The 14,381-nt window shown below is 40.7% G+C and overlaps 1 protein-coding gene across 1 annotated transcript in view; it reads right to left on the reverse strand.

Annotated features, from left to right (window-relative positions):
- Spata16 (spermatogenesis associated 16) overlaps positions 1 to 14,381 on the reverse strand; it is a 198,799-nt gene that overhangs the window by 17,188 nt on the left and 167,230 nt on the right. Inside the window, exons 8-9 of the mRNA XM_013016206.1 lie at positions 7,399 to 7,563; positions 4,380 to 4,463 (exon numbers count right to left, since the gene is read on the reverse strand). Coding sequence (XP_012871660.1) covers positions 4,380 to 4,463; positions 7,399 to 7,563 — 249 coding nt within the window. The remainder of the gene's footprint in view (positions 1 to 4,379; positions 4,464 to 7,398; positions 7,564 to 14,381) is intronic.

Raw genomic sequence — 14,381 nt, forward strand, 5'->3', positions numbered from 1 at the left:
TTCTGCTATAATTCTGCTGCTCCAGATGAAAATTTCCAGTGTTTTCATTAGGTGTAACAGCTGTTTCTATTACGGAGCACAGATCTCAGAGGTGGTGATTCTAGTACCTACTTTCAGTGAGCTTAGAATGCAGCATAACTTGTACAATTAGTTTTTTTTCTTAAAAAAAAATATATATATATATATATTCCCCATTTTCCCCAACATACCAATTAACTCTGTAGTAGTAAAAGGAAATTACTTAATGCTACCGCATTGTCTGAAAGTGATGGGATCATGTTTTGTAGAGTCACATTAGCCAAATTAAAAGTCTTTGGGGAAAAATTTGGCACTCTGTTTCTTTCCCATTCACATCTTCCTAAAGACCTCTGAAGAGTTTCCATTTAGAAAGCTATGAGCATTACCAGGGCTTTTAATTTGAAGAGACTGGATGTTCTGAGAGTTACTGTAGACACCCCTGGTTGGGTGAAGAGGCCTGGGCTGTGCTGAATCCTAGAAGCCTATGGGACCTTGACTTTACCATCCTCTGGATGTCTGCTTCCCTCAAGTTATGTTTCCTAGCCTGAGACACCGATCCATTCTTCTGCTATACCACCTTTCCAAGATGGCTGTCATCATCTCAGTCCACTGGCAAATGCACATAGCACTTTTTTTCTTGACAGTGGGATTTATTCTTCCAACCCCTTGAATCTAGCTAGTCTGGTTGATGACTGCTTTGGTCAACAGAATACATTAGAAATGGCCCACACCAGTTCTGAGACTAGCTTTTAAGGAGATGAATGATTTCTCCTTCCTTTCTATTGTGAAATAAGGCTTCATGAGACCCATCAGCAATGCAATTTGAAACCTCATTCAGAGAGGTCATAATTAGGCAATCCAGTCACAGGTCTCAGTTGGTGGTATCTGTGAGTCAGCCATCTTGGAGGGTAGATTAGTTTAGCCTTCACAGGATTCCAGGCAGTCCATAGAATCCTCAAGAACCACTGATGGAAAAATCTGGCCAAACTATAGATACCAGAGGTAATATTAAAATGTTGCTTCTGGGTTGGGAAGTTGGCTCAGTGGTAGAGCGCTTGCCTTGCATACCTGAGGCCCTGGGTTTGATTCCTCAGCACCACATAAGCAAAAAGAAAAAAGCCAGAAGTGGCACTGTGGCTCAAGTGGTAGAGTGCTAGCCTTGAGCTGAAGAGCTGAGGGACAGCACCCAGGCCCAGAGTTCAGGCCCCACGACTGGACCTCAAAAAAAAAATGTTGCTTCCAACCAAAGCATTTACAATGATTTATGCTTCCAACCAAAGCATTTACAATGATTACATGGCCATAGATAACTAAAGTAAGGGACAATAGGCTAAGTGCTTCTAGGAACATTGCACCAATTACACAGGCTGAGAGTCAGGTGGAGTAAGTAGCTATTTGTGGGGTGTTGACAGATGTCCATCTCTCTTCCTCCACCTTTTCTGGCTGGTTCCCATTACTTAATAATTGGCCTGCTGCTCTCATGTCACTTAGATTTTTAAATATAAATATTTACTATACAAATGCAAATACTTCCAGGAAGGATGAGGCCATCTTTTTCTCTATAGCACCAGGTAGTGAATATTTCAGAGTTGGTGAGCCGTTGTAAGTGGTTATAATAATTACTAAACTGGGCCAAGTTCATCCAGACAACATGTAAGTGAGTGGCATGGCTGTATCAGTAAAAGTTATTTGTCAAAGCAGGTGCTGGATATGACCAGCAGATTGTGGCTTGCTGCCTTCTGTTCCAAACAGAGCTTAGAGCTTCGGCTCTTAAGAGTCTACAGTTTTATCATTCCAACTTCTTCTATAGCCAACAAATAGATTTGATTCATTGCTTGATGGATTTGCTTGATGGCTAGCTCAAATCCTTTCTGTTGCTCTTTCTTGGGTCTATGGGTTTCTCTTCCTATGTTTGAAATGTTCACCAAGTTCTCTGCTCCCAATCTCTTTCTCAGTGATGTTACCACTCAAATAATTTCACTCAACACCACTGGTCAGTGATGAAGAAATCGTTATAGTCCACTCAGTCTCTCTGGCACCCCCCTTTCAATTTGTATTAGAAATTCCCAGCATTTTATCTCCTCTGAAGTATCTTGCCAGCCCTTATGCTCAATGCAATTTGGTGCCAATTATGATGGAGCCTCTCTCTTGAAGCCCACCTTTCTGTGGTCAGCTGTTATGCTGGGTTGGCCCTCTGTAAGTTCCATTTCTACTTTGCCAACCCTTAGTTTTTGTCAAAAGAGGAGGAAGAAAAGACTTCCTCCATTCTCTCTGCTTCCTGTTTATTTCTGTCTGTTGGGAGGTGCCAGCAAGCTTCTCTACAGAAAACCTACTTCAATCAGGAATCATACATTGTTTTCTGCAGTAGGGGTCAAAGCCAGCTTTCCTAAAAGTTACAGAACACATCCATGGCCGTTCTTCTTTCCCTCAGTTCCCACCCCACCAGTGGCTTAGTGCTCTCCATGGAGATCTGTGTCCCAGTCACGTAACTCCTCCTCTAAGTGCAGAGACCCCAGGGGCAGCGGAGCTTTGGCTCCAAGAGTCTACGGTTTTTGTCATTCCAACTTCCTGCTTGATATTTGTGTTCCTTGAATGCAGCCACCATAACCGGTTTTTGTTTTTTATTCCTTCACATTTTTAGTACCTAATTAACAATGCCATTGTTAGTTATTCATTCTTTATATTCAATTTTCATTCCAATATCTGGTGTGGGTTCTGCCTCCTGGCTGCTCCCTCTAAAAGAGTTTATATTCTTAGCCAGAAGCTGCACCTGTGACAATTTCCCTCCTACTAAATGGCACCAGCAAACCTCTTCTTATCCCTTGCCTCATTGCCTGAGCAAATATCTTGGCATCAGTCTTCACTTTGTTTTCTTGCCTCCCATGTCCCACCAGTGAACAAGGTGACAAGCTGTGTGTCTTCTTGTATAGTTCTCATAGTTGTCTGCATCTGTCTTCTGTGCCACCCCTCTAGAGCAAGATCACATTTTCCCTGGACCATCATTGCCCCGTATTTCTGTAGCCCTTCAACCTGCTTGTGCCACAGTGCTAAAACTGTCTCAAAAACCATCTTGATAAATATCCTGAGAAATATTCTAAACCCTTAACTCACTTCAGAAGTCTTGCTGATTTGACTTCTCTTGCCTCTGTACTTAGAAAAATCCTCTTTTTTTTTGGTCAGTTTTCTATGTGCCATACTTTCTGTACATTCTTGGTGTATAGACTGTTTTCTTTGTTTGGAAATCTCTCCCTTCATGTGAATAACTACCCCAAATCCTTTAAGTGTTGTATAAATATCATGTTCTCAGAGCTGGCTTTGCTCATCTCCTAGACCAGGCTATTCTTTTCCAGTCTGTTTCCATAGGTCACTGAACATCTGGCTTTCACTGTCATACTCAGTAAACAGTTCAGTGGACGTCCAGATGGTATGGCCCTTGCTTACATCCATGGCTGTGCCTGTCATTCCCAGCACAGGATCCCAAACACCTAAGGTCCTTCTAGCACAACAGACATTCAACATTGATTTGCTGAGTTCTGTTGATTTGGGCTTTCTGAGTTGTTTGGGAAGTTGCATGCTCCTGTGGGTGCACGAGAGCCCTTCAGGCTGCCATTGTCTCTTACGGTGAATCCTTCTTTGCTCTGTTCCTCTCATATATCCCAGTTCTTGTAGTAAGAAGAGGCTGATGGAAAGTATGGATCTGATTTTAACTACATTTTGCTGGAGACCCATCAATGCTGATGCTTATGTTTCCAGAGGGTCTCTGAGAATCATGCAAGTTGCCCAAGTGTTTGAAGCCATGAAATTCTCATTGTTAAACTCCAGTGACCAATGAGGTGATGCTCCTGCAACCACCACACCCTCCTCCTCCACACCCATTTGACGGTTCCTTTGTCTTTCACTGAAATGTTGTCATCAGTCCTCAAGTGACAAAAATGGGGGAGAGAGTTGGGGAAATAGGCTAAAATGCAGGTGAAAGCCTTACAGGGGATCATTCCAAATAACGAAGAAACGAATTATTTCAACACAATATGAGAGTGATCATGAGGAAGAACGGAGAAAGCGCAAGACCGCAGTCTGTTGGAAAGGAAGCAGACCTGAGGGAAGAAGATGAAATACATCCATATTTGATTTGGTTACACTGTCAGGGAGGGAGGGAGGGAGAGAAAGAAGGAAGGGGGAGAGAGAGATAAAGAGGGGAGAAGAGGGAGACTGCATTTACTTAAAGACAAGAAATCAGAAAGACAACACAAACATTTTTCTTTACATCTTCTAAACAGCTTTGACCCAGGTGGACATTTGTCTTTGAGAATATTATGCCTTTGTTTGTTTGTTTGTTTGCTTCCTGGTACTCAAAGTTTTACCTTTTGGATTGTATTCCAGACACGCTCCTCATCGCTCTTCTTTCCTTCAAGGGTATCCATGGCGTCCGCCATTAGTGACTGCAGCTGTGGCACCAAGATAAAAATGATCACTGTGGAATTCACGCAGAAATAACTTCCCTAAACACACAGATTAAAACCTAATTAAAAAATCATTTGTACGCTGATGATTTTATGACTCATTTTCTCCCCCTACCACGAATGCCGCCACCTCATCCTTGCTTCAGTCATTACCGAAGACATAAAAATATTGAAACAATGTGAAGATTCTTCCTGCAAATTTGTAGACAATGTATAGGTTTTAATGTAGTAAGTGTGAATGTTTGGTGGAAAGAAAAAACACACAACAGACTTGGACTGTAAAGAATGAAGGCAGTAGTTAATTCTCTCAGGAAATGGCATGTCGTACATGAACGCATTTTAATGTTTTCTCCTGAGGCTAATGTATCATAATTTCAGACATCATGTAAAAACTCACCAGAGGACAATACTAAAATTGCACTGTTTTATTGCCTCTTAAAGAACCTAGCTCGGTTAAATTCTTTTACCATTGTTGGTTAAAAATTTGAAATAACCCAGTTGTTTTTTATTTTTTAAGTTTTGGATTCTGTTGAAAGGCCAGTTTTAACCATGCTGCACTTTGCTCCTCCATCTCCAAAACCACTTGAAATATTCCAACAGAAAACTTGCCTATAAGCTGATTTTGGTGGTGTATGCCTGGAGTTCCAGCACTGGGAAGGGGGGAGAATCTCAAGTTCAAGAGCAACCTGGGCCACAGACTATCTCAAGACAAAATCAAAACAAAACAAAACAAAATTAAAAAAAAAACAACAAAAAAAACAAGCTGTGTATAGGTTGGCTCACACCTGTAATCCTAGCTAATCAGGAGGCTGAGATCTGAGAGTCACAGTTTAAAGCCAGCCCTGGCGGTGAAATATAGGGAGACTCTTTTCTCCAATTATTAAGCAAAAACATGGAAAAAACAGGGAGGTGTTGCTCCATTGGTAGAGTACCAGCCTTGAGCAAAAAAGCTAAAGTAGAACTTGATGCTGAGTTCAAGGCCCAGTATTGGTACCAAACCACCCCCCCCAAAAAAACCCCAACACACACACACACACACACACACACACACACACACTAAAAGGAAACAATCCAACATACTTGAAGCTGCATCAAGTCCTGTGACATTGAAGGACTATTTTTTTTTAATGAAAGAACAAAATGAGCATTAAATGGTATAAACTCTTAGATCATGTCTTTGATTAGGTACAGTGGAGCTTTTTTAGGAAGGCAGAAAGTTGTTACTCAAACACCTTTAGTTGAGCAGTCATGGTGTGTACAGCACTATATGAGCTATTAACAGAATTACTTTTTAGATTAACCCATCCTTGAAAGTTGGAATATAAACTCTATTACTTAAGGTGATGAAATATTGAAAGATACTATGCTTCTAAAATATTTGGCTTACAATTTACCTCCCTTTATATATTTTTATACCTTTTTTTGTTTTATACCCCTCTTCATATCTTTTTTGGTATTTTTTATGGTAGGTATATAAATTATGAAAATATCCCATAAAATCTCATTTTTCCAAACTTTTAGATACTAAAAAATTGTGCATTTGGTAGGGATAGCAGTGATGCAGTTTTGTGTTCTTTGTGTGAATTGTGAAAAATAAGTATTTCCACCGATGTGTGGTTAAGCAGAATTAAGCACAGAGAACTCCCTTATATTTTTCAATTTGATCTTAAATGTGCTTTTCAGGAAGACTGGATCAACATTTTGCTGGTCTTCTGAATTAACATTTTCTTTGCTTTCTCTTATCTCAGAAGAGCATTAGTTATCTTAAATTGGCTATGAGAGTTCTCTGAAAACAATATTCCTGAATACCTCATGAACACAGAATAAACACCCTCCTAGAAGGTGTTCCCCCGTTCATAACTGTAAGGGTTTAGGAAATATTATTGCCAGTTTTGATTCAGTAATTCTTCGATTAATGGACATATGTCACCAATTTCATCATGAGTATGCACAGATTTATTATTTGACTAGGCAGACCATTTCATCTGCTTCCTCTGAATAACAGTATTTAACAAACTTTCAACAGGTTTAGATGAACATTATAAATGCTAGAAGCTCATTTCTTGATTACATATATATCTTTAAAATGTAGGGAGGGTTCCCTTGGGTTATCTGAAAATTACAGGTAATTGGTCTAGGCTATTCTCATCCTTGCTGTGTGAATTCAATTCAGGTCTATAATGAGTTTTAGCTACTCTCAATAATAGCTTTGAAGTAAAGATCCTTTCCTTACCACACATGAGCATCTCCACATAGAGTATATTTTACCTTTCCTTCAATTGACAGCACCTTGTTCAGCAATTGTTTTTCAAATGAAATGCTATAATTTCTACTATTTATTATGATTATAGCACACACACTGGTTTGAAGATTGTTTCTGCCACCTATTCCTTTAGTTTCCGAATAGGTTTGCATAAGGTCAGAAATGTCTGGCTTTCTGAGTTAAGTTCAGCTTAAAACAAACCCAAACCCTACTAGCAATTTTAACTAACCCACACTCGCCAAATAACACTTCATCTAAGTGTCTAAGTGTGTATGTGTCAGCATTGCTGATGTATATGGTACAACTAAAGTTGAATAAAAGAATGTGAATATATGAATAATTAGTCCATCTCTGTCATTCTCTCTCTCTCTCCCTCTCCCTCTCTCTCTTCCTCTCTCTCCCTCTCCCTCTCTCTCTCTTTCTCTCAGTTATTGCTAGATTAAAAGGGAACTGGTCGACGTGAGCAAGAATAACCAGACACACCCCTGCACATCCTAGTTTCTTCCTTAGGGTTCTTTATGATGGGTGGAATTTCATGATGGCTGGAATTTGCTTTCAGACTCTATTCTCACAGTTCAGTTCTTTTATCAGACCGTATCACTCTTCTGCTGGCTCCCATCCTGTAAAAGCCTTAAACAAAAGAGAACAAATACTTACCAGGTCTGCCTCCTGTTGACTGATGTCCTGCAGATAGGGAATGGTGGCTAGCTCCGCCATGGCTTGGTTCGTCACCTGGGACTGCTCTTTTACCCTCTGCAGCTGGCTCAGGAGGCTGGCATAGTGCAGCTTCTCCATCACGCCGGGGCACCCGCAGCAGCTCCCCTGCCCTCGCAGGAGGGACAGGAAGAGAAAGGACATGTTTGAAAATGAGACCACAGAAACAGACCTCTCCCTGGGGACTGAAGTCGGGGCTTGGTATTATCTATTTACATATTTTGAAGCAAAAGTATTTAGGACAAGTAAGTGTTTCTTGCTTCCATTTTAGAAAATGTTCTATTTGTTTCTGTCAAGTAGGTAAATGCACGTAAAAGGGAGTCCCGTTTGCAGGACTGTTGAGGTGGGTTTGCTGGTTGCTCTGCATTCAGGATCTAGGATGAAAGGGGAAGATAAGACTGAAATTGTGGGATGGGAAGGGGAAACAAAGGAGGAGGCAACAATGCTTGATAAGAAATGTACTCATTATTTTGCCCATGTAATTGTAACCCCGCTGTACGGTATTTTCACAAATAAAACAGAAGACTGAAATTGTACCTGTAACCTGTGGAAGGGGGAAGGGGATTAGGGAGAGATTGATTGGATTACATTGCGTGTAAGAAGTGGAAAGTCACAATGAAATCCCCTGCCCCAGTGTAGAGCCAGTGAATGCTAGTAAGGAAATATTAGCGGGGCTGGGAGTGTGGCTTAGTGGTAGAGTGCTTGCCTAGTAGGCATGAAGCCCTGAGTTCAATTCCACAGTACCACATACACAGAAAAAAGCCAGAAGTAGTGCTGTGGCTTGCGTGGCAGAGTGCTAGCCTTGAGCAAAGAAGCTCAGGGACAGTGAAGTTAGTCAGGCCAGAGAAACAAAGGACACGTGTTCTTTACTCTCATATGTGCAAGTTAGACCTAAGTCACATAAAACATATTGTGTACCCCAATGGTGTAACTCCTTTCAATGAATTTACAGTTTAGCAGTCTGAATACCACTAAGCTGAAAACTTATGCCGTCGGGGAGGTGAGGTGAAGGGGAAGGGAGGGTGGGCAAATGGAGAGAGGAAGCGTGGGTGAAGTAGTCATGATATTTAATGTACCCTTGTGAAAATGGAACCAGGTAGCTTGAGGGGATGGATGGGTTGAAGCAGATGGGGAGAAATGATGTAAGGGATGACATGGATCAAGATGCGTTATACTCATAAGCTGACGTGTTGAATTGAACCCCCTTTGTGCAACTACTGAAAGATAGCAAAAGTAAATAAAACAGTTGCACAAAACCAAACCAAACCAAAAATATGCTTGTCCTCTTATATAGTGTTCTCACAGGGCTGTGTTCTCCTATAGGAAGTGACTTTATTTACCTTACCAAACCACTGTAGCAAGTACGGGTTGCTTATTGCTGTGTTGGTATCAAAGACAATTTTCATGTGCATGGAATTAGGTTCACCCTGGTAGTTTACATGAAGCCCACCAGCTCTGCTTTTACTTTTAGTTCTCCTTGGATGGTTTCTTACCCCACTGGTAGCAATTTACTTTGGCTCCTTTGGCCATTTCAACAGCAAGCATAACACACCCTTGAAGTAGAGGAGTACTCAGTACCATTGTAAGAACCCTCCCCCTGCTTCTACTCCCATGAATCAACAGGATTTTAAGCTTTCTTAGGATTGGACAATTCAGACCTCCAACTCATTGGCTTCCCCAGTTACCCACAGAAGAGGAGAAACCACTTTTCTGAAAAGTTTCATACAAAGCCTAAGCTTGATATGAGAGAAAAAGTTTATCTTCAACTTCCTATTGTCATCTTTAAGAAAAGGTACTTCTGATGTAAGGGCTCAAGATTAAAAGCTTGGGATTTTGTGGCTTGGAGGGTGCTGACAAGTGGGAAATTACAGGAAGGCTTAGCTTGGCATTTGCACTCCACATCCGGGTGCTTACATGAGGAAGGCTGGGTGACCAGGACTTTCCTGGACTGTCTGTACCAGAATGTTTTGACTTATTTGCTAGCTAGACAGTTAGTAGTATCTTGAGTTTCACTGGGAAAATCACAGTATTTTGTTCCTGGAAATGTTAACTACACAGGTGACTCCCCAAAGTATTTAAAATCTTAAGTAGAAGATTAAGGACAAGCTACCACTTTTAGAGGTTTACATCTGGTAAGGGCTATTTTCTTCTGCAAGTACTCATTTTTATTTATTTACCTTTTTTTCATGCTAGTACTGGGGCTTGACCTCAGGGTTTCACACTCTGCCTCGATTTTTCACTCAAGGTTGGAATTGTACCATTTTAGCCACACTGCCACTTCCAGCATTTTGGTAGTTTATTGGGGATAAGATTCTCATGGACTTTCCTGCCAAGGCTGGCTTTGAACTATGATCCTTATGTCTCAGCCTGTTGAGTAGCCAGGATTACAGGCATGAACCACCAGTGACCAACTTCATTAGTGATACATATAAAACAGGACTTCTTTCAGAAATCACAGAGAGAAGACAGTTGATTTCTTTCTTAAATGAAATTTTCCTTTAAAGAGAAAAATGGTTAGAAAGCAGCACTACCAAAGATCATCTGAACTTCCCCGTGAAATTAGAAAGTCACTTTCTGAAATGTCACACTTCCATTTTGACTGATAGCTTCGAGATGCCGACATTTTTGTAGAATCTGGGAAATAAAGGAAGGCTAGGCACCAATGCACTGCATTTGCTTTCTTTCTTCCTAAGACCCATCGGTGCCATTCAAGCAATGTCCTCTATTCCCACTAATTTATTTTTCTTGATTAGCTGTTGATTTGAAAATCTATAAACCTCTAAGAGGATCACAAATAGTGGATTTGAGATCCTTGCCTGAATTGATGAAATGGCTAGTCTACCATTCAGTGTAGATGTGTAGCTGAACAATGGCGTTCTGTCAAATCGAGGGAAGCAAGTTGGGGTGCGGGGAGAAACAGTTTTCTTTTGGAAGAAAAATTGCTTTCTTTGTCCTTCTTTAAAAGAAAACAATGGGGCTAGTTGTAGGAACGTGGTTTAGAGCAGAAACAACTGCAGCCTGCTTGGGAACATAATCTATTAGTGTAATTTTCCCAAACATCAGGAAAATGAAAATAGTGGCAGGCCGCTGGGCTTTGTTAGCTTGATTGTATGATGCATAACAAAGCAGGAAGCGCTCCACAAGAATAAGACGCTAGCAAAGGAACAGAGTTGACTGCTAATTGTCACTGCCTCCCCCCACTCCCCCTCCATCAAATTGAATAGCAATTGTGTTTATCAGGAAGTGATCGATTTGGAGAAGCAAGAGAGGCGAGATTAGAAAGACATAGTAAAAAAAAAAGGTGAAAATCAGTATCTAATGCCAACAGGAAGGTTTTAATGCTGTAGCTTTAAGATAGTAAGCAAGAGTAAAATTGTGAAAAGTAAAGGAACTAGCTTGAACTTCCAAAGCTACCAAAGGGGAAGTAGGAAGCCTTGGGAGGTACCTCCTAAGGAAAGTCTAGGAGCCATTGAAGAGCTCCTTAGCTGCCAGGAAGAGTGAAATAAAGGGCCAAGAAGTCTGACACTAGAAGCTCACACCTGTAATCCTAGCTACTTAGGAGGCTGAGATCTGAGGATCACAGTTCAAAGCTAGCCTAGTCAGGAAAGTCCATGAGTCTCTTTCTTCCACTAAGCTTTCAAAAAAAAGGTGAAAGTGGAGCTGTAGCTTAAGTGGTACAGCGCTAGCCTTGAGCCCCAGGACTGGCACACACACACACACACACACACACGTGCAAAATGGCTAAGATTGAAGTGAAAACCATATATAGGTCTAATGATGGTTAGGCAAACATCAAGTTCAAATGAAGCCTTCAGTATCAGAATTGCCTAGATTTAGTAGCAGTAATGGGTAAATGTCTGGTTCATTAGTAGCACTCAGTATATAGCTGAAAAGGAGACTATGCGTTTTGGAATCTATTTCTGCCTGGCATACATATGGAAACATTAATTGCAAAAAAATGTTTGTGTGTATAAGTGGGGTAGGAGACATTATTGTGCATGTGTAAAGATTTTTTTATGCTTTGCTTGGAAGAAATTAAAAGTAAAATTAACGAGGTATTGAAAAACACAGTTAGTTAGGTCATTTTTGAGCAAGGCATCCTGGGAAACAGGCTTCATGCATGATGAGATATTTTATTATTATTATTTTTTTTAACTCTTTAACATTTAGCCCAGGAATGCACATAGGTTTGAAACTGACAGAAATCAGTGAAGTTAATGAATGGAAAAGCAAAGCATGTGAAATAATTAGGGTAAAACTCCGGGGAAGGAAAAATATTGTTAGAGATTGCTGGGTGAGTGGGTTGATATGAAATAAGATTGAACACTATCAGGAAAATGATAGTATAGCTTCTGACTCTTAAAATCCACCCTCACTTGGACATGTGTTTGTGTCTAACAGAGCAATGTATAAAGATAACGAAAATGTGTCCAAAGTGTACAACGTCTAGAACCTGCAACCTTCCCTCAGCAAAGGAAACTTCTTCCCTATGGTGTTTACAACCTCACAACTAACAGTGACTATCTATGTGCTCTTGGGAGCTTGTCCACAATTAATTTTTCAACTCTAATTTGTTTGTACACTGAAATATTCATTTTAAAAATGGAATCCAGCTACGGAGTCCTTTACATATTGTTTTATGCATGCTTATCCCCGGTCAGGATGAAAGTTTTATGGCAAAGGGATGTAGAAAGTCTTTGGTTGTGAGCAAGGAGCTGTGCTCTCTTGCTCTGGTTTTGAGTCCCAACATCTAATTCTCCAGCTGTGTGAACTTCATTCTATGACTACTCTGAGCAACATTTTCCTCATTGGTGAGGTGAAGATCCAGGGCTACCAAACAGGGAGTGTGAAATGAGAAGATGGGAGAGAAAGAGCTTTAGACATTGTGGAGTATTATACACATGTGTCTGTGAAATCCAAGTCCTCAGCTGGACATTCCAAGGGCAGCTGATGCCTGTTCAGTTTTTCTTTTTTGATGCCAGTCACATGACATATTTGTCTTAGTGATTAGCCTAGATAAAAATTGGATGCTCCTAATGGATGATTCTAGACCTCAGTGGACAAGTAAAATCGTGTCCCAATCACCAGTATTAAGGATGACTGAAAGATGGAAAATTCTTCAGGATAAATGTATAAGCCAAGGCAATGGTCACTGAAAAGTTTCTAGAAGTTTCTAAGATTGTTAATACTTTATAAAGCACTTCAGTACAGGTTATGTATTTGTATTCTCCAAGACTGGAAATTGAACTCAGTACCTGAGGCTTTTGCTCATTGGCTAGCACTCTACCAGTTGAACCATGCCTTGAACCCCAACATTGGTCTATTTTATGAATGAAAAATATTAGCTTGGAGGCTAAGTGATTTTCCCTGAGGACAGTCTTGGGCACAGGTCCTTTTCAATAGATGTCACCAATGAGTGATATGAACAATACAATGTCTACCCACTCAAGTAGGCAGTATTTAATACCTGATTAGAAAAATACTTCTAGGAGAACTTACAAAGACCAGTGAGAACTATTTGGTTCACAGCTAGGGACACCATGTCAGGATTATTTCTAGTTATCAACTTATTACCTGTTTCATTAAGCTAAGTTTACCTTTGCAGCCGATTTTATTCAATACTGTTTTATGAAGCTGTGACTGGGTAAGTATGAAACCAGGGCCCCATATTTGGATATATTTGTCCCTAGGGACCTAAACCTTCCTTAAACTCTTATTTCTCCTACAAGGGAATGCAGGAAAGTTGATGATGAAACTATAATGAGCAGACTGATTCTATATTAAGACTGAATTGTTTAGGTACTAAAAAAATCTCTTTAAGCTAGTGCTGGTGGGTCATGCCTATAATCCCAGTTACTTAGAGGCTGAGATCTTGAGGATGCAAGTTTAAAACTAATCCTAGCAGAACAGTGTACCAGACTCCATCTCCGATTAACCAGCAAAATGTTGGACTAGAAGTGTGGCTCAAATGCTAGAACACCAGCTGTGAAAAAAAAGCCAAGTGAGATCTTGATGCCACTGGCAAATACAGCGGCTTTGACTTTTAAATTTCCTGTTCAGACACATAAAGATATGGTTATATATGGGTTTCTAAGTGGTCAGAAGACCTTTGGAAGGTGAGACAAAAAGGAAATACAAGTATTGAGAAAATGCACATGCTTGGATGGGTCCAACCTGCTTTCATACCATAAGCCAACAACATACTATGGAGTCAGTCATTGGACAAGTAGCAGCAGGCATTACTCCAAAGACCCAGGGTATAGATCATTTCCACAGTGTTGGGCCCACAGGCACTGCGAGGCTAGCCATCCACTGAGGCAGTCAGATAATGCTACAGGCTGATCCTTCTTGCTAGCAAAATATTCCCCTCTTGCCTGGGGCCTGATGATGACAATAATGATGTGTGTGAATTTCTAATTAGGATGGAAGGTTGGTGGAGGTGTGTGTGTGTGTGTGTGTGTGTGTGTGTGTGTGTGTATGTCTATCTAGAAGAGGTTGTGATAAGTTGCAGATAGAACCCAACACGTGTAGTGCAACCAAAGAGATTATTATTGACTGAATGCGTCACCCCCAATTCATATGTTGAACTTGACTTCTCCATATGGTGGTGTTTGGAGATGGGGGCCCTGGGAGGTCATTAGGGTTAGATGAAATTATGATGGTGGGGTAGTGACCTTGTAAGAGATACTAGATATCTTGTTCTCTCTTCTCTGTGTCTGTCTGTCACCTTTTGTCTGTGCCATATAAGACCAAAGGGAACAGGCAGATCTTTGGAAGCCATGAGGCCTCATCACAACCTGCACCTGTTGCCATCTTAGTTTTGGACTGCCAGGATCCAGAATCAAGAATACAAATTTCAGTTGCACAAGCCAATGAGTCTGTGGCATTTTGTCATGGCAGCCTAAGTCTACTAAGACAGAGATTGG

The sequence above is a fragment of the Dipodomys ordii genome, unplaced genomic scaffold (assembly GCF_000151885.1).
Source record: "Dipodomys ordii isolate 6190 unplaced genomic scaffold, Dord_2.0 Scaffold30, whole genome shotgun sequence".
In the NCBI taxonomy this organism is placed as follows: domain Eukaryota; kingdom Metazoa; phylum Chordata; class Mammalia; order Rodentia; family Heteromyidae; genus Dipodomys; species Dipodomys ordii.